Source organism: Miscanthus floridulus, chromosome 1 (assembly GCF_019320115.1).
Source record: "Miscanthus floridulus cultivar M001 chromosome 1, ASM1932011v1, whole genome shotgun sequence".
NCBI classification, from domain to species: Eukaryota; Viridiplantae; Streptophyta; class Magnoliopsida; order Poales; family Poaceae; genus Miscanthus; species Miscanthus floridulus.
The window spans coordinates 154,449,976-154,476,368 of NC_089580.1; the positions used below are offsets into that span (position 1 = coordinate 154,449,976).

The 26,393-nt window shown below is 45.6% G+C and overlaps 1 protein-coding gene, 1 non-coding gene and 2 pseudogenes across 3 annotated transcripts; 2 read left to right on the top strand and 2 right to left on the bottom strand.

The window, feature by feature from the left end:
* The first annotated feature begins 16,047 nt into the window (after positions 1-16,047).
* Positions 16,048-19,023, top strand: LOC136498443 (IQ domain-containing protein IQM2-like). 2 transcript variants are annotated; one of them, XM_066494381.1, is made up of 8 exons: positions 16,048-16,183; positions 16,274-16,964; positions 17,104-17,192; positions 17,287-17,377; positions 17,462-17,608; positions 17,710-17,802; positions 17,913-18,014; positions 18,112-19,023. In XM_066494381.1, the coding sequence occupies exons 2-8, from the start codon at positions 16,380-16,382 to the stop codon at positions 18,679-18,681; spliced, it is 1,677 nt and encodes a 558-aa protein (XP_066350478.1). In that variant the 5' UTR covers positions 16,048-16,183; positions 16,274-16,379; the 3' UTR covers positions 18,682-19,023. The 2 variants fall into 2 exon arrangements, with proteins under 2 accessions (XP_066350478.1, XP_066350475.1); XM_066494378.1 differs by having other exon boundaries at positions 16,063-16,183; positions 16,340-16,964.
* Positions 18,746-25,475, top strand: LOC136465787 (protein phosphatase 2C 32-like; annotated as a pseudogene).
* Positions 19,849-19,946, bottom strand: LOC136512543 (U5 spliceosomal RNA; annotated as a pseudogene).
* On the bottom strand, positions 22,290-22,409 carry LOC136512509 (U5 spliceosomal RNA). Its single transcript, XR_010773107.1, has one exon. It is a non-coding gene; the product is annotated as a U5 spliceosomal RNA (small nuclear RNA).
* Positions 25,476-26,393: the final 918 nt, after the last annotated feature.

Below are 26,393 nucleotides of genomic sequence, written 5' to 3' on the forward strand. Positions count from 1 at the left end.
CATTAGTCGAGTTCAGACCAGACTCGTGGACTGTGAGTCACTTTGACCCTTTGGATAGGTATATAGAAGTAATTAAGGAAGCATTGGTTCCCCTTGTTAATCCAAGAGGAGAGGAGACCTGCTGGTGGTGGCATTGCTCTTGGATCGGGCCCTGCCCAGGTCTTCCGTCTTGTGAGGTCAAGGAGTAAATGTTATTTATACACCGCTGCACTGCATACAAACCGTGTTGACCTACATGTTTTATGGGTATGGGATCGAGAGCGAGGGAAATGCCACTACTACTGGTACTTGACAAAGAATGGAAATTTTGATGGTAGTTTCGCTGGTAGGACGACGAGTCTTGTTGTCTCACTGGCTGGTTAATTCTAGTCTGAGCGAGTAGTTTTGAACTCGTCGTAAAGCAGCTTGAGTTAGCTGGGCCATCAGCATCTGCATCTGCATCGATGTTTATCCAAAAACTCAACTGCTCCAGCGTGTATGGAGTACTTTGTTTTTGGGTCTGTTTCATGTATGCTAGTTTGATTCTGATGAACGATGGAGGTCTGATATGAACATGCAGGCATTGTGCTAGGCACAGGAAAACAGATGCATCTGTTGCACACACACCCTACCCTTTTGGTTTCAGTCAATCGAAAATCTCAATCGGCCTGTTCGCTGGTTGGTTTCTGGGCTGGTTTGGGCTGGCTGGTGCTGGTTTATTGTGAGAGAAAAACACTGTTGGCTGACTGGTTTGGGTTGGCTGAAACCAACAAGCGAACAGGCTGAATGTCAGCGGACAGAACAGGAACTGATCGATATAGTGATACGATTAGGACGGTGCATCGATCGATCTAGTCCGCGGCGGGTCCCATGCATGGTTTATATCCATCGTACAACGTGGATCCCTCCATCCGGTCGGCGCACGGCGAGTGTGTCTGTGTGTGTGTGCCGTAGGAGCCGAGAACTGTACGTGTTAGGCAGGCGTAGGCGTAGGCCTACGGGAAGGCCCAGGGCCGGCCACGATTTGTTTTCAGTACGAGGTCACTGTCAAATCTACCAGGTCTACATCGTCATCACATCTATCGGAAGTCACTGGTCAGTGAAGTGGGGTCATAAACCATACATTTTCAGTCAATAAATAATATTTTTCTCTCACGATAAATTAATCAACAGTACTGAGCATAGATCACGAGCATGCAGCTGGTTCATGCTCTCCGATGGACCGCTGGCCGCAGAGTCCTCCACGACAAGTCTAAGTTTACTTTCTTCGTATACCCTGTCATCCCAGAATACAAGGCGTATACCCTGTCAATATTACAAAACAATATAGGATGTGCACGAAATTTAAATTCATTTTTTAATGTAACTAACAACTAGTCTAACCATACGAAATTAGTTATATTAGATTTGTATTTAGAAATGTTTTCTAATAGCCAATTTTATGTTGCCATAAATAATTAGTTATATTAGATTCTTTTTTATTGCAGACAAACGCATGAATGAACGCATGCGCATACTCCGTACCGCATATATAGAGTTGAAGTTGACGCGCAGCGCGACCAGTAGTCGCTCTTCCGAAAGCAGTAGATGGGCCCAACAAAACAAGGAGACCCGGCCTGCCGCCTGCCGGCCCGGAGGGACCGCGGATTGCTGACCGCACAGCCGGCCGGGTTCGGGCTTCCTCTACGTACTTCAACTGTATGGCAGTCAAGCTTATAGTGTACGTTGTATTTTTATACAGTATAGTACCTTACGAAATGACGAAGCTGTATGGCAGCAGGTAAGAGACCGGAACATCAGTTCACACTCGGTCCAACTGCCAGTCACGCTACGCTGACCATGTACTCACTCTGTCCATAGAAGAACGCAATTCTCATTTTTTGAGAAGCCAAAGTCATTTGAACTTTGATTGAATTTATATAAAAAAATACTATCATTCATGATACAAAATAAGTATCGTTAGATTAATTATATAATATATTTTTATGATAAATTTATTTGAAGATATAAATATTAATACTATTTATTATAAATTTGGTCAAATTTGAACAAGTTTACCCCCATAATTGTATTCTTTCGCGGAATTATGTATATGGAAACCTAATGCTAGCTGTCTGACTGGATATGATAGTAGAGTAGTGGCGAAAACCAAGCGAGGACCACCGGCGGTCAACCAAAGTCGGACCACCTGAAATAGGAGAGGTAGTAGTACTAGTAGCAAGGAGCCAGTTGGATCGGTGGTGGGTACGGTGGGCAGCTGGCGGAACCCGATTTTAAATCTTATCTCTATATGCATGCATGGCTACACTATAACGAAGCAAATTCAGATCAGATCAAATCAAACCGCACGCATTTGGTGATCGCAAATAGACCAGTAGCGCGCGCAAAACGGTCCGGGGGTACTAAATTTCTAGACTTATTTTAATTCAAACTTTTAAACTTGAGGGGAGAGTTCATTGGATCAAACAATAATAAGTGATTCGTTTTTTTTAAGTCAAGGGAAGATGTGTATCCCATAGAGACATGGTAAAGATCTAGGGTGCGTTTGGTTTGAGGACGAAGTTGGATGAGATATGATGATCCATGGATATTGGAATAAGGATATTCATGCTGCATGTTTGGTTGGATGGATGAGATGAGCTATTTTCTGTTTGGTTGGAGGGATGAAAGTGGATGGGATAAGAATAGTTGACTAATTATATCTATTATTTTAAAATAATAACGGCTAATTAGACACCGATAAATATGCACTAATACTAATTTTGTCATGATAATCAGTAATTTAAAATAAAAATATGTTAATTAGCACCACTGGTATCCTATGTAGCACACGAAATATGCACTAAACAACGTATTAGCACTTATCAAAACTAATCCTACCATCATAATTAATAACTAATAATATAACATACTAATAATCTTTAATTTATTTACTAATGATAGAGATTAGAAGACATGGATTAGCTGGTCCGCGAGATTTTTACGAACCCAAAAATCCAGCGTCTCGTGGCATATTCCATGTCCAGTGATTTCCTCGTCCTAACCATCCAGCAAACCAAACACTAGACCATGGATGGTAGCAACCAAACACACCCCCTACAGTACTGTGCCACGGATCCAAGGACAGCTTGGAATTCACAGCATGTTCGTTTAGCTGTGGCTTGTCGTAAATAATCATAAATTTTCAGCTGGAACAGTATTTTTCTCTCACACAAACCAACCAACAGTACTTCTTCACAAACCAGCAACGATATAAAACAGGCAACTGAACATGCTGCTGGTCCATGGCGGCATGGCCACCGCCCACCGTCCGCGCTCGATCCATTCCACTGCTGGCTCTACCTTGGATTCCACGAGTGACGACCCTGTATTAATGTTGTGTACGTACACTCGCCGTACGACGAGTACGAGTGACTCGCACCCTTGGTTCTAAGAATATTTCTTCTTTGCCTAGTGATCTTGAGGTTCTTGAAGCCATTAAGAACAGTCTACTTATCGAGGTACAATTATATTTATATGTACTGCAGTACAATATAATTCATTTGAAGTACTGACATGTTATTTCTATTATAATTTGAAGGATGAATTCTCAGAAATTGGTGGCGATTATGTCCTTGGAGATGATGATGACATGCCAGAGGTTCAGCTATATCCTACAGTGAAGAACTACCGTTCTATCAAAAATCATATTTCTAGCATCCATTCTAGATTCTACGTCCTATCCTTTGTTAAGTTCAACTATTGGGAGTGTCGAACTAAGACCTTGGTTTGGTATTTCAGTCACTAATATACTGGTACTTTTGAGTTTGTGAGCTTGTGTGACCACACTTGTGTTATTTGTGTGCTTGTGAGACCTAATTATTATTGTATTAAGTCCGTGATGCCACGCTGTGCACCATGGTGTATTTATTGTACTTTAGATATCGTTTTTATGATTTTCGATCGTTATCGATGCACTTTCGATCGAATAAATTCGTTTCCGAATTTACCAGAATATCGATACCGTTCTCGCTTCCAATATTATTGTATCGATTTCGTTTTCGCCAAAATAATATGAAACTGAAAATGATTTGACATCCTACCGATCGTTTCCGACCGTTTTCAGCCCTAGTAGCAACCAACACACCCCCTACAGTACTGTGCCACGGATCCAAGGACAGCTAGGAATCTAGTCCATGGCGGCATGGCCACCGCCCACCGTCCGCGCTCGATCCATTCCACTGCTGGCTCTACCTTGGATTCCACGAGTGACGACCCTGTATTAATGTTGTGTACGTACACTCGCCGTACGACGAGTACGAGTGACTCGCACCCTGTGCCTGCCTGCCTGTGCGGTGGCACTGCAGCAAGTTTTGACCACCGCCACCCGCCGTCATCTATGTCTTCACGTGGCCGCGTCGGCACGTAGCCACGTACGGGTACGCGCCGCCGCGCCGGTATTGGCGTTTTTTTTGCTGGACTGCCCCCGCCGACTCCGGCTGCCCGGCCGCTGCACCCACCACCGTCTTACGAGCCGTATTTTTTCACCGTCTTGCCGGAAACCGCGACTGTCATTCACGAATGACCGTCCGGCAACATGCATGCTATGCTACACTGCCATACTACACAGTCAACTTTTATCGACGGTCAAACCGGACTTTTAGCTATATGCTACGGTCTTCAGAAATCAAGCATTTTACAAAAAATCTATTCAGTTGAAATAATAGCAATAATGCCTTCAAATATACACGAACGTATAAACGCGTTCCTGTATGTAGAAAACTATTTTCTCAAATGATTGCTAAAAGAATAAATGCACACAATTAATTACTGTGTACTCCCTCCATATTGGTAATTCAAGTCGTTTTGGACAGCGACACGGTTTTCAAAGCATAACTTTGACTTTTTATTTTTATAAAAGTATTTACTGAAAAGTGATATATGTATATTTTTATGAAAGTACTTTTCAAGACAAGTCTGTTCATATGGTTTCCATATTTCCAAACTCAACAACTTAAAAGTTATTCATGATTTATATTCTCAATGTTTCACCAAAGCCTTGTACAGGACGATTTGAATTACCCGTACGGAGGGAGTATATATAATAGTGAAGTTGCCAATTAGAGGAACATTGATAATGATGACCTTTTGGGCGTTACAAATACAATGTATATGATCACTGACTATCAAATTGGCCATGGACCATCAGCCTATTCGCTTGGTCGTAAACGATCGTAAATTTTCAGTCAGAACAGTATTTTTCTCTCACACCAAACCAGTCAGCAGCAATAATCTACGATCGTATCAGCACCCGCCGAACAGGCTGCATCTCATCACCAGCCTCACAACAATATATTCTAATCATTTGCACCACAATCTCTTTTTTCAGACAAGCATATATTTCTCCAGCCGTACCAACTGGTCGACGTGGACACTTGGGGAAAGTTTCTCCCTCATGTTTATTTATATAGAGACACTCAGACACACACTCCACCCATAGTCATGTTGCAATCCCTCCAGATCGATACAATCATTATTAGTCCTAAAAGTGCAGCTTTAGCTTATCCCAGCTCCTGTTCATTAAGCCACACACGAAAGTGACACACTCCATTAATTTCCAGCGTAAAGTTTCATTCATACATTAGTATCATAGTATTATATATGTTCCAAATGCATAAACGTACGTACTAATGGCAGTACACTCACCCGCACCGGCACCGGCACCGCTAAGGGAGGCGTATGTACAAGTTTAGTTTGCTCTCTCCATCTGTACTTTTGGCACTTTTAATAAGATTTGCACATATTAGAATATTTCAATAAGACGCGGATCTACTACAGTATAGAAAATTGTTCATTGTAATCTGCTTTAAGATGCTAGTCATCTCATTTAAACAATTTTTAGAGTGTATTGCTCATTTTAAGGGTCTATTTGGAGGAGCTCCAGCTTCACAACTGTAACACTACTATGGAGGAGTCGTCGAAGCCCCAAACCTATAGCTCATCTATTTTCTTAGTGTATTTGAACAGGAGCCGGAGCCATTTTTGCTGTGCTGCAGTGCGCAACAATGTTCAACAGTATTTTATTGTACAATAGCTGGAGAGCTCCTTGGAGCCGCGCCAAGCGAGCTCTAAGACGTTAGTAAGACTTTTTTTCAATCTATTTGTATTTTGTTTTAATAAATTATATATATTTGTATGTCCAGATATGTTACATTCATATTACTATGTACTAATAAAAATTTATATTAACTTGGACCACTTTAATTAATGTTAAATCCTGGCTACTACCGAGTGAGCCTGTACGTCGTTTTGAAAGCACAAGCACGTACCTGGCGTTCCCTATATCATGACAACCATGAATAACTTACTAACTTTTTAGTAAGGCCTTGTTTAGATTGTAAATTTTTGCAATCTGGACACTGTAGCACGTTTCGTTTGTATTTGACAAACTGTGTCTGATCATGGACTAACTAGGCTCAAAAGATTCGTTTCGTGATTTACAACCAAACTGTGCAATTAGTTATTTTTTTACCTACATTTAATGCTCCATGCATGCGTCCAAAAATTGATGTGATGAAGAGAAAGTGAAAAAACTTGAAATTTGAAGGTGATCTAAACAAGGCCTAAGATAAAGAAGATACTAAGATACGTTCCCTAGTGTATAAAGAAAAACCCGAAAAAGGCAGTTGACGGTGCTGAAGACCATCACGTACACTACAGGTGGAGCGGGATCTTTCGTGTGTGGTTCCATCGGGCCCCAGATTCAGAGCCCTAGCGCGGCCGCCGCTAGTGGAAAGCTGCAGCCCAAACTCTAAAGTGCATCACCGTACTATGATTGATAATTGTAGTAATAAACAGACAAAATTACATGTCGGAGCCCACAAATCCGGCTGTCGTTCTCGCCATGATCCAAAGGACATGTCTCATCCATCTTAGATTTGCCACCTTGCTGTGCACCGTCATGTATATCGATCGGTCCATCCAAATTAACAATGATCCTATCCTACCAACTTCTTTTACTACTACTAGCAGCTTGTCCGTTTCGGCTGAATTGACTTATAAGTTATGGTTGAAAGTACTATTGACTGGTTTAGTATGAGAGAAAAATATTATTCAAACCATGAATTATAAGTTAGATACGAACAATCCGGCCGAAACAAACATGCGGTAGAATTGATGAAGCTTCCATGGAAGGTGAGTCTCTTCACTCCGGGCCAGCAGAAAAAGCTAGCTGTAGCCTGTAGGAGCTAGTGCACGTACGCAGCGGTTTCGCCAGCAGCCACGTCAGACATGACCCATCCTCTCGTGTAATGATGCAAGCTTGCCTACTAAATTATCGCGCGGATGTACGATCAGCGTCAGAAACACCCTGGCGTTCCAGGTTTGCCATAAAAGCATGTTGTGGATTGATTAAGGTATCATCCGTGCTCCTAATGACGGTGTTTAGTGCGTGGAACGTATTGGCTCTGTTTGGCTCGCTGAAATTTGGCTGAATTGACTAAAAAAACACTGTTCTAGCTAAATTATTATGAGAAAAAAATACTATTTCGACTGAAAAAACAAGTTAAATAGTGCAGATCATAAAGTAAGCCGAAGGGAGTCATTATTGCTACGAGGCATATATATGCATCATGCTTGGAACTCTTCTCATAAGTACACGAGTACTCTACTTGTTTTGGATTAATTCCTTGCTTGCATGGCATCTTCTTATACTACCATTATTTATACATTTATATATGTGTGTACGTATATGTCCGTGGTTTTGCTGATTGGATTCGTCTCTTTGCGGTTGTGTGGCTACGCACTGCCCAGCATTTTGCGTTGAGGGGTCAACGTACGTACGTCTAGCCGGTTTCTCATTTATGTGAGTGTCTAAATATTCCAATTCTTTCTGCCTTGTGCTTGTTCTCATTTAAGGAACACCGATCGATATAATCGACACCGATATGATTCCCTTTTTTTTAAATCAATTCTTCTAAATAAATGTACCCCATTATTATATATGATTGATATATTTTATATAAAAAGGAATAATTCCTGCAGCCTCTACAACATACAGAGCGAACTCTTACAAGGTTTTAGTTTCGGCACAATTTTGGATTATCAAATTAAAGGAAAGAACACACTTCAAAGGAAGCAAGAAATGTGTTCCTATACATGTCAAAAAAGAAAATGCAGTCTCTTTTTTCTAGCACGGAAGGAGTACCATTTATCTCTGCTTCCTCGTAAAAATGATAGAGTAGGGGCTACTCTACGTCTCTACCTATAGGAAACTTAGGCGCAACTCCACTTAAGCCTTTGGCCTTATTTGGATGCGCATGTATTTATATCAATCCACGTGTGTTGAAGTGGATTGAACATTAGAGTGAAATCAAACTAAGTTTCATTCTATTTCACTCCAACACATGTGGATTGAAGTGAATACACGTGCATCCAAACAAGGCCTTAAGGAGCTACAAAGGAACACATTTGTTGTCCGAGTGTGGCTACACGTGAGGGTTTAATTTTCCGTCGTAACTCGTCTTCATTTATGTGAATGTGGGGTGAATCAAAATGTAGTTAAAAACCCTTGAATGTGCTTGTTCACCTCAATTGGGAGTATCGCCATCTTGTACTACTAACAAGTTGGTTCCATCTTAGAAAAAGAAAAGTTTGAAGGACACGAGTCCATCCATTATTATATCATTTTCTTCTTCTTTCGCAAACAATAAAGTCTTGGCTGATACCGCGCGTCAAGCGTGGTTAGCCATCTTTCAAAACTTTAAAAAAAACAGACTTAACGTCTATTCGGATATACATAGCCAGTTATTAGTCGAGGCTAAGAATTTGTTCAAATTAGCTAAGGTTAGATAGCTAGTTACTAGTTTAAGACTTAACTGAAAATTAGTTCACTTATTAACTCTCCTATTTAGATGAATTCGAATTAATTTTAGCTAATTTTTAGTTAACTAGCAATTAGCCCTTTATCAAACAAGCACTTAGCTGATACTGTCCCCAGAAAGCTCACCGTCCAAATTTATCGGGAGATTCGTGGCCCAATCCTATTTTGACACGACACACATGACAGAGCCGACCGACCAGTTTTGTTCGAGGTCAAAATTCAGCTAAAACAAGAGCAATTGTAACTACCAGTGTCCAGGCCAAATGACGCAGGAACTAGAATATCGTTGACATACGAATCCGCTGACGTGTTCTTACGCTATTTTCTTAGGATTAGGAAATTACGGTGACGTGTCTAAAGCCGAATAAATTTAACGGTGACGTGGTGAGAGGAGCATGCAAAGATCTCGTATATCCAGCGGTTTGCACTAATATATACTGGAAAGTAACTTACGTGTACGGCCCATGAAAGTGAGTTCAAATTTGGGAGTGAGTGAGTAGGGTGGGGAGAGAGTTGAACCAGCTACCTGGAAGATCTCATTTCAAGCTGACAGGTGGGGCCAAGAGAAATGAGAGGGGAACAACTCATCTAAATGATTGTGCTGAGTAAATGATATGCAGCCTGTTCGTTTGGCTGGGCTTGTTCGTTGCTGGATCGTGAAGAAGTACTGCTGGCTGGTTTAGAGTGAGAGAATAATACTGTTCCGGCTAAAAATTTACGATCGTTTACGAGGGAATAATCCCAGCCGGTCCGATAGGACATAAAGTTTGGGATTTGTGTTTAGAGAGAAGAGATTGATATTGGGGCCTCTAGTACACCCTATAGAGTTTGTAGAAACCATTCTAGGTCCAGAGATCATTTCTCGGGCGATAACCTTGAGGATATTATTAAGTCAACCATTGACTTGATCAAGATTGGCCCTGGTTGACTTGGTTCAATAGATGGAGATCATGAGAACTGAGAGCTGAATTTGGAGTCCTTATCCTTTAAGAACTAGATTCAAAGGTTTCCATTGAATCAATAAGGTCATCCATTGCCAAGAAGTGCTAAGAAAGGTTTGGGGTTTTGTGCCATGGTTGGTGTCGTGATACAAACATATTGTGATGTGTATCAAAGATGCGGGTCATGATCTAGGGGGAATTGGTGAGAGCTTCGGGCTTCAAGGGGTGTTGTTGAAAAGTTCAAGTTGGAACGACCGTTGGGTCGTGCCATCCCTCATGTTCCTATCCAACCAGGATTCCTATAATTGTTGCATAATATATTCAATGGATTGTTAGCTTTCTCTTTTTTTACGAATGAACGATCATACTTTTATAGAAAGCAAAATGAAGTTTACAAAGTGTTAAAAACACACAAACTCCACCGCTGGGGATACCGGCTTACAAACTATGCGCAAGTTCAAGAAGGCCCCAAGATAGAGCGAGGTAGAAACCAACTACACCTAATTCTAGTGCAAAAGAAACAGCAGGTATTCACATCAGCCCTTCCACTTCCATGTCTTCAGTTTGCATCAAGATGGTTTCTGTTAGAAGGACTAGAATGAGGCCAACCAACTGTATTGCAAGGCCCAAGAGGGCAAATATACACAGTGTACATATGCAAAGAAGCCCTCCAAGTAGAGGGAAAACACATACACCTCCTATACATCTAACACCCCCCTCAAACTCATGGTGGAGAGTACAAATCTACAACACTGAGTTTGGAGAGTAGAAACCTATGATGAGCCCGGGTCTGTGCCTTGGTGAAGAAATCAGCTAACTGAACCTCTGAAGGCACATGGTGGAGCGTCACAACCAGATCATGCACATGCAATCTCATGTAGGAAGCATCAACGCCAATGTGTTTGGTGAGCTCATGCTTGACTGGGTCTCGAGCAATACTGATCGCACCGGTGCTGTCAGAAGAGAGAGGAGTGGGTGCAGTGGCAGGCACACCAAAATCCTCAAGAAGCCATCGTAGCCATGTCACCTCCGCAGTCACAGTCGCCATAGCACGCAGCTCAGCCTCAGCACTCGAGCGGGAAACTACAGTCTGCTTCTTGGTTTTCCAGGCAATCAAGGAGGAGCCAAGGAAAACACAATAGGTAGAGAGAGAGTAGCGATCATAATGATCACTTGCCCAGGTCGCATCAGAATACGCCTGAAGCTGAAGAGAACTAGAACGAGGGAAGAAAAGGCATCGAGAGATAGTTCCACGAAGGTATCGCAGAACACGAAGGAGGTGAGCATAGTGGAGCTGGGTAGGAGCTGAGACAAACTGACTCAAGATATGCATAGAGTGAGAAATGTCAGGATGAGTGATCCCAAGGTAGACAAGACTCCCAACAAGCTGACGATAGCGAGTAGGATCAGCAAGTGGTACACCATCAGTGGGTCATAGGTGAACACCAAGCTCCATAGGAGTATCAATAGTGCGGTGATCAGTGAGAGCAGCATGGGAAAGAATGTCCTGAATGTACTTCTCCTAGGAGAGAAAAATACCATCAGATGTGGAGGTGACCTCAAGACCAAGGAAGTAACGAAGGGGACCCAAATCAGACATAAGGAATGTCTCACTGAGACGCTGCTTCACAAAATCAATGTACTGGGAATCATCGCCCGTGATGATCATGTCATCGACATAGAGAAGAAGGGTGCGACCACAAGGGGAAGTGTGAACAAAAAGAGCAGGGTCGTGATCACTTGGCGTAAAACCAGCATCGATAACAACAGAGGAGAAACGCTCAAACCAGGCCCAAGGAGCTTGCTTGAGGCCGTAGAGAGAATGGCGCAACCGACAAACCAGGCCATCAGGAACAGAGTATCCTGGAGGTGGTTGCATATAGACTTCCTCTTGTAGCTCGCCATTGAGGAAGGCATTCTTGACATCCAACTGGGATATCGACCACTGACAAACAGAAGCAACTACAAGAAGAGTGCGAACAGTAGTCATGTGCGCGATAGGAGCGAAGGTCTCCTCATAGTCACGACCTTGCTCCTGTTGGAAGTCGCGCGCCACAAGACAAGCCTTGTAGCGCTCAAGAGAGCCATCGGAGCGGGTCTTTACCTTGTACACCCACTTGCAAGTGATAGGAGTGACGTGAGGTGGCAAAGGAACAAGATCCCAGGTGCCAGTACGTTCTAGGGCAGCAATCTCCTCAGCCATAGCATGTTGGCACTCCTAGTGAACGGCAGCTTCCCGATAGGTTGCGGGCTCAGCCAAGACGGCAGCAGTGAAGCCAAGGCGATCAGGAGGACGAAGGGTGCTACAATCATGAAGAGAATAACGAGGAGGAGACTCAGGATGAGGTCCAAGGACGGACGGAGAAGAGTCAAGTGGTGGCGCAGGGCGCGGACAACGAGTGTAGTAGTGAGTGATCTCACGGGAAGGACGCAACGATGATGGTGGAGGAGAGACTGGTGGTGGAGAGGTAGGAGGAGGTGGTGAAGGTGGAGAAGTAGGTGGTGGTGGTGGAGGCAGAGTAAAAGATACCTGAGGGGGTGAAGAGGATGGAGACAACAGCGGAAGATACCACTCAGGTAAAGTGAGGAATGAGAGGGACTCAGTGGTAGCAGAAGAACCGAAAGGGGAACGAGGATAGTAAGGCCAGGACTCATCGAAGGTGACATCCTGAGAAATCCTCATCCGACGAGCAACAAGGTCATAGCAGTGATAACCCTTATGTTCTGTACTGTACCCAAGAAAAACACACTCAACAGACTGAGCAATGAGTTTGGTGCGCTCACGAGGTGGAAGTAGGACGTAACAGACACACCCAAAACAATGAAGATGGCTATAGGAAGGAGGGGTGCCGAAAAGACGCTCACAGGGAGTGCAACCCCAAAGACAAGTAGAGGGTTGGCGATTTATAAGAAAAACAGCTGTAGAAACCGCCTCAGCCTAAAAATGAGGAGCAAGCATAGAAGAGATCAAGAGAGCACGAGCAGTCTCAAGAGTGTGGCGATGCTTGCGCTCAGCAACACCATTTTGAGCATGAGCACCAGGACATGAAAATTGGGCAAGAGTACCCTGCTCAGCAAGGTAGGAACGATGAGCAGTGGAGATGTACTCACCAGCAGAATCTGCACGAAAAACTCGAATGAGAGAGTTGAACTAGGTACGGATCATGGTGGCAAATTGCTGGTAAATAGAAAGAAATTGACCACGAGAAGACATCAAATAAATCCAGGTAAATCTCAAATAGTCATCAATGAAAATAACATAATATGATTGACCCCCCTTTGAAACAAAAGGTGCTGGACCCCATACATCAGAGTGAACAAGATCAAAAGGTTTCTGGGACTTAGACTCACTAGAAGGGTAGGGGAGTTGCAACTGTTTGCCAAGTTTACAACCCATACAATGAAGAGTAGTGTCACCAGAAACAGGACCTAACACACCACTACCAACAAGGGTGGACAATCTAGAACCAGAGAGGTGACCAAGATGACGATGCCACTGCGCAAAAGAAGTGGTAGACGAAGCAGCTGACACGGATGCTGGAGAACTGGGTGATGTAGGAGCCAAAACGGGTGAAGGAAGACGCAACCAATCAAGCTCCCAGAGGCGTTGGGAGTCCCGACACCTAGGCCCAGTTCCCACCAAAAGACCCGTACGGAGATCCTGAACACAATAAGAATCAGACTCAAGGATTATGCGACAGCCATGATCAGTGATTTGACCCACAGACAAGAGTTGCATAGTTAGTTTGGGAACATGCGAAACAGTAGGAATATTAAACGAAGAGGTCGAAAGAACATCTCTCCCAGCAACAGGAAGAGAAGTGCCATCTGCGGTGCGAACATAAATAGGTGGATCGGGGGAAGATAGAGAGGACAAGTGTGTTGCATGAGGTGTCATATGAAAAGAGCAAGGTACATCGCTTCGTTACGAATCTCGTAACTGCGACGGAGGTGATCCCACATAAGGTGTGAAGTGGCAAGACCTCTAAGGGATAACGAGAGATCAACCTCCATGCTCGCAAGTAAGATGGCCTAAGCAGATTTTTCCTCGCGCAGCCAAGTCTCATAGACACCAAGATCAGACTGATAGCTCTCCATCTCAGCCTCAAATGCCTCAAGTAAATCATTCTTGGCATCATCATCAGCATCTGGCGGGTATGTGGGCGGCGTGGGAAGAAGAGGACGGGGAGGACAGATCTACTCACCCGTGAGGTAGCCCCACAGCAACTGCCCCCATGTGGACCTCCATATGGAAAACAAAATCGCCCCAATTGGTGCCATTGAAACTGACGGGGCACCGAGGGACCAGAACAGCGCCAGGGCATCTGGGGGACGCCATGGAGGAGAGAACGAGCCTCTCTGCTGCTGCTGTTTTTTTTGTTTAGCCTCTCTGCTGCTGCTGCTGCTTTTTTTAAGGAGAGAGGAGAGGAGGACCGGCCGGCTCACTAACACCAGACCGACACACGGGCGCAAGTGAGCGGCCCGCTACGTGCGCCCTCGGGGAGGCGGGGACGGAGCCGCAGGTGCGGGGGCGGAGCAGGGCCGGTGTCCGCGCGCGAAGGGAGCCGCGAGGCCGCAAGGGGCGCTCGGGAGGGCGGCGCGGTGGCGCGCAGGGCCGCGCGAGCGGCGGCGGGCGAGCGCGCGATGGCACGCGAGCGGGCAGCGCGTGGCGCGGAGGGGCGTCGCGGTGTGCAGGGCCGCGCGAGCGGGCGGCGGGCCAGCACGGGTGCGAGGCGCAGGAGTCGCGCGTGTGGGCGGATGGCCGAGGCGGAGCAGCGTGAGGGTGGGATGCGGAGGCCGGCGGGGTTGGGCAGAAATCGCCGGCGTCGCTCAGCAGCAGAAGGTAAGGATGCAAACCCTAGCTCGATACCATGTTAGAAGGACTAGAATGAGGCCAACCAACTGTATTGCAAGGCCCAAGAGGGCAAATATACACAGTGTACATATGCAAAGAAGCCCTCCAAGTAGAGGAAAAACACATACACCTCCTATACATCTAACAGTTTCCAGCTAAATTTTCATGCTATCAGGCACACAAGCACAATTTTTTTTGTTTCCCTTCCGGTGTCTTTTCTTTAAATTCTCACCGGCTTGTAATCTATCTTAAATTGCCAGCGAACCACATGAAGATTCTCACCTTCATGGGAGTCTTGTTTTTCCATAATTTCATCATTCTCTTGATAGAAATTCCTCGGAAAGTTAGATTTCTATACATGGATCTGGTGGAATACTGTCTCGATTTTTACATAATCCAATCATCGTATGTTTCCTCCTCTTCACTCAACTATTGGTGGTGCCATATTGAGCAAAGGATTTTTTTTAAAGTATTTATTTCTCAACAGGTTGAAACACATGTCCTCTTTATTTCCTTTCTCTAAAAAAAATGATGGTTGGCGCGATATGGCGGATTTCACCGCGTTCCAAGTAATTAAATAAATTAAATTAAACAGGTCATCCTGGACAATGCAGAAACTACAAACGAAGTGCACACAGAGGATTCGACCGTCGGACCGACCATATAAAAAAAAACTAGTAGTAGGGTGTCCCTCTCCCTCCTCTCGAGCGTCGGCATGGTCGTCACTCCAACCCGTAATCTGCACTCCCCTATACTATAACACATACAACAAGGTTAGTTCATGGAAACTGCAAAGCTCATATAGTCTTGATGAGGTAAACCGTCGCGTCAGCTCTGGTAAATTGGGGGAGAAATCAGGGCTTCAAGTCTTCTCGTTTCACTCGAGACTTCGTCTAGAGACGCGAATACAGTAGTAACTGGGGCTAGGGTTGCTGTACCTAGCCACGTAGGTACCTCTGCCGTGTGAATTGCCGGCGCCGGCGCGTCCGAGGACGAGGAGAACATACACGGCGGAGGCGGAGACCGGCACCGGCACCACCTGCTGCAGTACTGCTACTGACGCCTGACGGACACGGTTGCCAGCCAAGCCACTGACCGCGGCAGCCAGCCTAGCGCCCCTCCACGGTTCTGATTTCGAGGAGCGAGACCAATCTGACATGACATCCCATCCCCGACAACACGTGGAACCGCCACAAAACTAATCGCCTTTTTTGTTTTGTGTAGGACACAAATCTAATCACCCGTTGCCCTGCTGGGTTCTTCTTCTTCTCGCGCGCGCGCGCCCGCCCGGCCAGAAAGTCCACACCGCCAGCGACCTTCCTCCAGGGCCCCAGCTCATCAGCTGCTCGCCTGCTCCCGCTCTGTCTATATATTGGTCTTGTCTCACACTAATCCTCTCACATAATTAGCCACCACCACCACCAGTGCTCATCAGCCAGCCCAGCCCTCTGTTCTGTTTGACAAGAAGGAGAAGGAAGAAGGAACCAATAAGATAAGAAGAGGAACTCAGCTCCAGCCACCAACAAGCCCGTACGTACATTGTGACAGGTGAGAGAGCTAGGGAGGCGCTGCTTCTTTCTTGCATCTTGCATTTTCTTTTCTCGATCGCGCTCCAATCTTCTTGCTTGGTACTACTAGTTGTCCTTCTCTGCCTGGCGACATTTCCTGGCATTTCAATCGGTTGCTGCACGCGGTCTCCTGCAGTCGCTACAACAAGGAAGGGAAACAAGGCCGCCGCGTCGCCATGGGAGTCCTCTTCTCGTGCCCCGCCGACGACTACGACCCGCTGGACCTGCAGGAGGAAGCGCCGGCGCCGGCGACGTCCTCCACCGCGGGCGCAGGGGAGCCAGCGCCGGCCATCCTCAGGGCGTCGCTGGGCTCCGGCAAGCTGCGCATCGAGGGGTCGCTGAGCTTCAAGCGCGCGCAGGCCGCGCTGCTGCAGGTGGAGACCGAGATCTCCATCCGGACCGCCGACGCCGCCTTCATGCCCGCGCCGGGGCCCCTGCTGCCCAGGGCGAGGTTCGCCGAGCCGGCGGCCGCGGACAGCCCCAAGCACGAGGCGGCGGCGCTGAGGCTGCAGAAGGTGTACAAGAGCTTCCGCACGCGCCGCCAGCTCGCCGACTGCGCCGTGCTCGTGGAGCAGAGCTGGTGGAAGCTGCTGGACTTCGCGCTGCTCAAGCGCAGCTCCGTCTCCTTCTTCGACATCGAGAAGCAGGAGACCGCCATGTCCAAGTGGTCAAGGGCGAGGACGCGCGTCGCCAAGGTTGGCAAGGGGTTGCTCAAGGACGAGAACGCTCAGAAGCTTGCGTTGCAGCACTGGCTCGAAGCGGTGAGTGAGCATATCAGCTGCCTGTACATGCTGCGAATCTGAACAGTTTTGTACTAGTTTCTACTCATCTTTTTGCAGCCAATATAATATATGCAGTACTAACTTTTCATCAAACTGAAAATTGTTTTATGATGAACAGATTGACCCGCGGCACCGGTACGGCCATAACCTTCACTACTACTATGATTGCTGGCTCCACTCCGAAAGCAAGCAGCCTTTCTTCTACTGGTTAGCACTAACTCTGCTACTATCTCGGATTTCATAGTTTCAGCCGCTGGCTGCAATGATAACTTAAGCTGATGATCTTGGTTTGGCGATGCAGGCTTGATGTGGGAGAAGGCAGAGAGATCAATCTTGAAGGCAAGTGCTCAAGATCAAAGCTTCTCAGCCAGTGCATCAAGTACCTTGGTCCAGTAAGTATTTACTGAACAAAGGAGATCGACTGAGCAAAGTGAAAAAAATACGATGGCTAATGTACCATGCTTATATTTGCGCAGAAAGAAAGAGAGGACTATGAAGTCGTAATCGAGGACGGCAAGTTCTTGTACAAGAAAAGTGGTCAGATCCTTGACACTTCTTGCGGACCGCGAGACGCAAAGTGGATCTTTGTTCTTAGCACGTCTAAGAACTTGTACGTTGGCCAGGTAAATATTCTGATGCCGTCGTATATTGGAAAAGGTTCACTAAAGCCTAGAATTATATGTTCATCGTGTAACATTGTCCTGTAACTTCAAATCAAATGCAGAAGAAAAAGGGAACGTTTCAACACTCTAGCTTCCTTGCTGGAGGGGCCACTTCTGCTGCTGGGCGATTGGTTGTTGAGAATGGAACTCTGAAGGTACCTATCAATCTAGTACCATTCTAGCATGCGCAGATTTTCAGTTGCACTTTCAGTGACCACTTTGTTAGATGTCATGCTGAGGCAAATGTGCTATGTTTGTGTGACAGGCTATCTGGCCTCACAGCGGGCACTACCGGCCGACAGAGGAGAACTTCCAAGAGTTCAAGAGCTTCCTCAGGGACAACTTGGTTGATCTAACCGATGTTAAGGTTCGCACATCACAACCCTGATCATTCAGAAAGTTAACTGAACATCAGTGAAGTTCATGTGAGGTTAATTCTTTTTCTGTGAACTCGCTTGCTGCAGATGAGCCCAGATGAGGAGGATGAGGAGTTCTGGGGCAGTCTCAGGAGAATCACTTCAGAGACCCAGAAAACGCAAGACCAAACAACGGCTGCGCCTGATGAAACCGGTCCTGAAGCTGCTGGCAGTGGCAGCACAGATTCCCAGAAATGCGAGGAAGAAACTGCAACGGCACGGCCAGAACCACCAGAAGACGTCGTCGATCAGGCGGCGGGCGAAGAGCAGCAGGCGCCGGTGCCGCGGGAGAAGATCCTGCAGCGGATCAACTCCAAGAAGGAGATGAAGTCGTACCAGCTGGGCAAGCAGCTGTCGTTCAAGTGGACCACGGGGGCGGGGCCCCGGATCGGGTGCGTCCGCGACTACCCGTCGGAGCTCCAGCTGCAGGCGCTGGAGCAGGTGAACCTCTCGCCGAGGTGCAGCGCCGCCGTCGCCGCCTCCCGGTTCGCCTCGCCGCTTAGGCGCAGCTTCAACCAGCCAGCGTCAGCGAGGGGGTGCGAGGCGTCCACGCCGAGGGAGGCGTTCCGATCGCCTCTGCAGCACGGAGCACTTGCGGTTGCAGCCGTAGCTGACTGACGCAACGCACAAAAGTTGCAGGCTTGCAGCTGAAATTTTTCTTGAAGAATCCTCAGACAATTCGATGAATGTAGATGTGAAAAGTTTTGAAGAATCCTCAGACAATCCGATGGATGAAGGTGTGTATAGTAGGTAGGTAGGGGCCAGGGAAAATAATGGAATATATACTGAATTAAATAGATTTCGTTCTCATTCATAGGGCACAGGTAGTAGTATACAGTGTACTATATACATATACTAATAAATACACATTGTTCACCGAAGGATGTGATGCTAGTAGTTAACCACAAAGGTTTTATACAAATTCTTTCATTCCTTATTACATGTATAAAAAAAACTGTACTGAAGCAAGCATGGTTTGACATGTATTGCGTGGAATTTTGTACAAGTTTATGTTGGCATTAAGTCAGGCTCTCTCTACGCAGCTCGTGTCAAACGAACCTCTCAAACTATTGAGGGTGCGTTTGGTTGAGTTTTTGGCTTTGGCTTTTAGCTCAAAAAGCTAAAAGCCCAACCAAAGGGGCTGTTTTTTCAGGCTGCTTTTTTTTAGAAGTAGCTTCTTTTCCGTAGTACGCAGCTGCTTTTTCAGAAGCAACAGCTCAACCAAACACACCCTGAAAGCTAATTTGACCCTGCTTTTGGCTTTTGGCTTTCTGCTTTTCGAAATTGGTGGCATAAAAAGCTTTTTCATAGTTGTTTCAAGAGAGATAAAGATAGAAGGTATATTTTATACTTGTATAACCAAACAGCTTTCAGCTTTTCTACAGCTCACAGCCCACAGCAGCTTTCCCACAGCTCACAGCCCACATCAGCTTTTTCTCACAGCCACAGCTCAACCAAACACACCCTGAAGCAAACAGTTGCAGCTGAAATTTTCTTGAACGTTGCTCAAACTATTGCTCAAGCATGGTTTCGCTTGTGTTTCATTGACAGTTGAAGTATAAACTACCCGAAAGAGTTTTAAAAAGACAGTCTCTTCAGACTATCAAATGCATAGCCCTATGAACACAAATATTGCATATATTTTATACAAATTAAGTCAGTCGATATTTTATACAAATTAAGTCAGTCGACACGGACAAAAAAAAAACTACAGTTAAATTGGGACAGAGCGAGTAATTTTGTTTCTGCTGCAAGCACTGATCAAAGGGAAGATTACGTCAGTGCAGTTCATTGGTTGCTGAACTGAAAAACAACAAAACAACAAAGCACACGGTATTCTTTAGTAAAAGGCGAAAGAATAGTTCGCTCTGTGCCCACTGCGCAGCTGCGTGCTCTCCCTTCAGTGCTGTGCTTGTAAATAGCAGCGCTCCCTGCTGCCACTGGCTTCAGCAAGCGGTTTGGCACTAAAAGTACAAGCGCTGGCTGCGCCGCGCGCACTGCGCCCGCGGTCTACGCGAACGGGCCAGTGGCCGACTGCAAAAAGGCCCACGCTGTGGATTTGCATTTCCTGCAGGCAGAGCCAGACGCAGTGATGAATCATGATGCCCACTGGCCCAGAGGACTGAGCAGCCGCTTGCTGTCCGGCCCAAACAAATGCTGTGAAGTGAAGCGCAGGGGCGCCGGGGCTTGCCGGGCTCGCCCGCCTCCCCAGTTTCAATTGTCCACTAGTGAAGGCCCCGCGCCTTCGCGCCCGACGACAAGAGAATAAGCTCAGGTTTTTCACCGTAGAATTCTCATACCGTATATGATTTGCGGTACATATTTGCGGCCGATGTAATAAGCTGGAACAGGATACTTATATTACGTGCAAAAGTTATGGTAAAGCCCATACATTAGATAGTTACATTCTAAAAAGCTGGGAATGTCTTAGCTGTACAATTCTAGGCTACATATGTTAGGCAACAATATGTGTAGTTGTACTGGTGTGCACATGAGCACGCATATTATACATAATAAGCATATACTGATGTCAATCTTGTTATCTGGCCTTGTTGTTATGTTCCATGAGGGTCGGGGCCGCTCAACACCTTCCTGTCGGGGCCGCTGGAGAGAGGATTCGCGTCCGGCCCGCTGGACAAAGGCTCCAGCTTCATGTCTGGGACGTTGGACAAGGGAGCCTTCATGTCAGGTCCAATCGATGCTGGCAGCAGAAGCAACTTCTCAGCACCTCTTTCCTATGGCCGGAGGAAGGCTCGTCTGGGGCTTCTTGTACATAGGATTAGCAGACCCATGAAAACCGCATTGTCCAGAACATTCAGCAGGAGCTCACAGAATCCAGGCTGGGTTCAGAAGTTTCTGATGCATCCTATGGCGCAACTGCCCTGGGCAAGGGACGCAAAGTCCAGATCAGAAGGCTCGCAGAATGGGTTGGAACCTGGGATACCTGAACCTGAGTATAGTGTGACAAGGAACCTTCAGTGGGCTCATGGAAAGGCAGGGGAAGATCGGGTTCATGTTGTTCTATCCGAAGAGCAAGGATGGCTGTTCATTGGAATTTATGATGGTTTTAGTGGCCCTGATGCACCTGACTTTCTAATGAGCAATCTATACAAGGCCATTGATAAAGAACTGGAAGGACTGCTCTGGGTTTACGAAGACAGCTCTGAAAGGTGTGACCATGTATCTAATCTTGAAGAGGGTGAATCAGTTGCTGCTTCTGTGAATGCTCCTCATGATGATACTGGCCACTTCCAGAGTGACAATGCGAGACAAGAACAACTTGGTAATTTTGGAAAACAAAATGTCTTGCCTGGAAAGGGTGGTTATGAAAGTGCCTTGCAAGTTCAACCAAACTGTACCAGCTGTGAAGAGAAAGATTTGGCTGCACAGGATTCAAGTAGTGAGAAGTTGGGCAGGGATGAGATAGTTGAGGAAATGGCTGGAGCTGATCTGGGAAATGATCTCCAAAGTAGAGAATCACACAACTCGAACAGAGGTCTTTCAGGTACAGATCTAAACACCAGCTGTAGCTGTGCAACAGAAACCAGTGCCTATTGTGATCAGCATGCCAAGTTCTTGAAAGAAAACAGAAAGAGCAAGCGTCTTTTTGAGCTTCTTGAGATGGAATTGCTACAAGATTATAACAAAAGGTTATCTAAGGCGTCACCAGAGGAAAGGGAAATACCGAGCTTGCATGTTGCGCAGGCAGGCACTGCAGAAGGGAGCTCAAGAAACACAGCTGAGATCTCCAGGTGTTCATTGGCAGCAACTGGAGAATGTTTCGATGGTTCTGAAGATCTTGGAAGTTCAAGACATGCTGATAGTGTACTTGGCACAGATCTTAAAGAGTGTACAGGGTGTTCAGTATCTACATCTTCAGCAGGGCACAAGCAAGTTACGAGAAGATTTGTATTCGGATCAAAGTTGAGGAAGATGTACAAAAAGCAAAAAATGTTGCAGAAGAAGTTTTTCCCATGGAACTACGATTGGCACAGAGATCAACCTCATGTTGATGAAACTGTTATAAAATCTTCAGAAGTCACTAGGAGATGTAAGTCAGGGCCAGTAGAGCATGATGCTGTATTGAGGGCAATGTCACGGGCACTTGAAATAACAGATTAGATGTACCCACAAAACTAGTATTGAATTGTTGGGCTCCTCAAGAACAACCCAATCTTAGCCCATTTTTTAGACAGACCCACAAACCTTGCATTGAATTGTTGGGCTCCTCCTCACAGAGAGGAAGAACCCTCCAAAAATAGGCGTATGCTGCTTGGTGCAGCGGACACACGGTATTCTTTAGTAAAAGGCGAAAGAATAGTTCGCTCTGTGCCCACTGCGCAGCTTCGTGCTCTTCCTTCAGTGCTGTGAGCCCTTGTAAATAGCAGCGCTCCCTGCTGCCACTGGCTTCAGCAAGCGGTTTGGCACTAAAAGGACAAGCGCTGGCCGCGCCGCGCGCACTGCGCCCGCGGTCTACGCGAACGGGCCAGTGGCCGACTGCAAAAAGGCCTACGCTGTGGATTTGCATTTCCTAGGCAGAGCCAGACGCAGTGATGAATCATGATGCCCACTGGCCCAGAGGACTGAGCAGCCTAGGCAGCCGCTTGTTGTCCGGCCCAAACAAATATACGGAATGCTATATTGAAGGGCGGGCTTGGTGCAAGCGGTAGAGTCTTACCGCCTGTGACCGGAAGGTCTCGGGTTCGAGTCGCGGTGTCCTCGCATTGCACAGACGAGGGTAAGGCTTGCCACTGACACCCTTCCCCAGACCCCGCACAGAGCGGGAGCTCTCTGCACTGCCGCACTGGGTACGCCCATTAAGGATTGCTATATTGATTATTGAACATTAGTATACCTTGCTTGCTATAATTGTTCTGTACATCCTTTACAAGAGATCTACAGACCACAACCTAGTTTATTTGCATGTAAGCTCATAGATGAGGAGAGGTCTAGTGCTAACTTCCATTTAATTGTTCTCTTTATGAATTCATACCAATTGATTTATAAATTTGCAGTTATCCGGAAGGTAATCTTTTGCAACCTTTCAACATTCATTTTCTGTGCTGGACATTGCAGCAGAGAAATGAGCCATCAGTACTAGTTTCTTCTTAAACTGCCTGGGTTCACGTTATTACCTTTTTAGCATCTAGAGAACTTATTGCTCACTAGTTTGATTATGGCCTTATATTGCCGGATCTTTAGATTGTAAGTGTCGTTTTTATGTACTTTCGTCCAGTGTTTTACACCTGCAGACATTAATTTGGAAGGGTGTCTAATTGGCGCTGTTTATTACGTCCTGATGTAAATGAAATCAGGCATATCTTTCATCCTCTAGAGATGCCTTTGAATGAATCAGTCTGGTTTCTGTAGCTAGGTTATGGTTTTTGAGGCGTCCTGTGGCGCTGGGGGTACGCCTGGATGCCTAGACGATGTGGCGTGACTAAAACCTTGTGGCGCCTGGGCTGGGGTACACCTCAACACCTAGGCGGCGCCTCAAAAACCATAGAAGAGGATATAAGACTATTAGTTTTTTCTTCATTCTGCTCAGAACAAATCCTCCAGTTGGTTCATCCAGTCTGTTAAAGCATTTAACTTACTCTTTCAAATTTCATTGTTGAATCTGGTTAGCGTTCTACCTTGAACTATTACAATGGTGACTACTGGCTACAATTTGTTTAACCATTCAGTTTTGTGATGATGCACTTCAGGAAGTCTTGAGGATTAAAGTAGAACATCCTGATGATCCCCAAGCTGTCTTTAATGATCGAGTAAAGGGACAGCTGAAGGTTACTAGAGCATTTGGTGCTGGTTTTCTAAAGAAGGTAAGTTCATATGACCTTGCATGCCTATGACTGATAATTTGTCCTACCTTAGTATGTCAAACAATTATGTGACTATAAGTCTGTTCACTTGGTCGTAAACGATCGTAAATTTCCAGCCAGAACAATATTTTTCTCTCACACCAAACTAGTCAGCAGTAATAATCCACGATCATTTCAACCCCAGCCGAATAGGCTGTATGTCAGTAGTCTTTCATTTTTTTTATCATGCTGAGGTGTGATGTGCCTCTCATGCCAGAACCACATCCTTCAATTGTTTCTGTGCTGCTTGTGTTAAATAATGGAAACTAGGTATGTATTTGTCTGGGTTTTGATCAAGGCTAGTGTACACAGCAGACTAACAGAGGGCTCCATGTCCACTAAAACACCAGGAAAGAGTGAGCTAAGATGCTATAGTCATTGATGCATATCATCTCCAATAGTTGTCATAATGAAATATCTTCCTATCTTGTTTCATTATGCATTAAACTGCTACATGTTGGTTCATATGACATTAGCACACGCACACGTACAGTGCCTAGATTTCAAGGTGGCGGTTAGAATGTAGCCATCCCTTATTGCCTTGATAACCACGCAAAGGGCAGAAGAGGCTAGGTCTGGTGGTCACATAACTGAAGATGAACAGATTTTATGGACAATTGTGGCAGTAGTTTTTTCTTAATTTGTTTAACTAAACTTCAAATAAAAATTCCATTGGTCTAGGATGATCTCAGTACTTTCAAGAGGCAAAACATGTTTATTTTGTTGCAACATAATCTTGTGTTCAATTGGTTGAGTTGTCTTTTTTGCCTGTTGCAGCCAAAATTTAACGAGGCACTACTTGAGATGTTCCGCATCGACTATGTTGGAACATCACCATATATCAGCTGCAACCCTGCTGTACTTCACCATCGTCTCTGCGCAAATGATCGGTTTCTTGTACTGTCGTCAGATGGATTGTATCAATATTTCAGCAATGACGAGGTAGTTTCACATGTGTTGTCGTTCATGGAAAATGTACCAGAGGGAGACCCAGCGCAATACCTTGTAGCTGAACTTCTTTGTCGTGCAGCCAAGAAGAATGGTCAGTTCTGCCTCTGCCTTAATTATTGATGGCAATAAGACTATGAAAGTACTTTTGAAATCTTAATTGTTGATGGCAATAGAAAAGAAATTTGTATTTTAGCTAAGTCATTTTTCTGGGTGTTGAATGACACATGCAGGAATCAATTTTCACGAGTTACTGGATATCCCCCAGGGTGACCGCCGGAAATACCATGATGATGTTTCTGTTATGGTAATCTCACTTGAAGGAAGAATCTGGCGATCTTCTGGATGAGTGTTGAAACATGATCCAGTCTGTTCCTTGCAGCCTTGCTTAGTGTAGTAAATCTCAACTAGGAAAGGCACCAATGTCTTGCTCTGTCTTTATTTTTCAACCATGTTCAAATTCTGGCAATCCATGTGCCTTTTCTGTCTTCTACATTTTGGATTTGCGCTGCATTCTTGGGCAGTCCGAGTCCGAATTGACATATACAGGTTTTTCTCTTTTGTTATTAGGAAAAAAAAGGTTCTTTTGAGGGCAGATATGTTTTCCCGGTGTTGTGGGGTTGTTATTTTCTGTTTGCTAAATTTTTCTCTTTGCCAAAAAGAACCGTTCTTTTCTAAGTTGGGGCGCAGGTGGCGGGTGTTCAGGTTGTTGCGAAGCGATGCTGACTTGCTGAGCAAATATGCATTATACAGTTGCTTATGTAATAGTGTAAATTGTTTTGGGGCATAGTGGTTGGAAGTTGCATCAAAGAGCAGCTTGTGCCGGTCACTTATGCAGTGCCTGTCGTCCTACTTTGTCAATTTGATCTGTGGCAGGCTTGTCCGTGCTCAGCAGCGTTTGATCCTTTTTTGACGCTGGGTGAAAATGGAGTAATGGACCCAGGCACAGTGAGTACCTGACTGATTTCCTCGAAGTTTGTCGGTGCACCACTCATGAAATTCAGCTGATCAGACAGACCATGACCTCCTTGCCTTTTGTTTAGATTCCTATTCTCGTTGAGGACCTATTAGTTACAACCAGGAAGTTCAACAGGAACAAAAGATTCCAGAGGAAAGTGGTGGACTGGTGGTTATCGGCCCATGATGAATCAACCTCAACTATGAGATAATGACAGTGTGATTCTGAACTTGGAATATATGCTATGACCGAACTTTGACCCAGCATTTTTCTCTGGAGCCTCTCACTGCTGGATTCCCCATTGGGATATGCTAGAGAGATGCTGGCTTGCTTGCATTCGGGGTTGAAAATTCTGGTATGGTACCATTGTTGTGTAGTTGGGGTTTGGCAGGTTTGATCTAGGGGCAGCGTAAGTGCATAGAGTGTGAAATGATGTGGTCAATTCTGAAATAACTGCATGAAGTGGGGGAGTCTGTTGAGAGGACTTTTGAGGCGTTGAGCTTTAGGAAAGGGAGAGACCACAAAACTAGTTTTATAAACCAGAAAAACAACTGAAATATGGT

Bases quoted from the DNA above. Each gene is read 5' to 3' on its own strand.
- LOC136498443 (XM_066494381.1), top strand. From the start codon at position 16,380: ATGGGAGTCCTCTTCTCGTGCCCCGCCGACGACTACGACCCGCTGGAC. The intron at 16,965-17,103 runs GTGAGTGAGCAT...TATGATGAACAG, and splicing joins TGCAGCACTGGCTCGAAGCG to ATTGACCCGCGGCACCGGTA. The intron at 17,609-17,709 runs GTAAATATTCTG...AATCAAATGCAG, and splicing joins AGAACTTGTACGTTGGCCAG to AAGAAAAAGGGAACGTTTCA.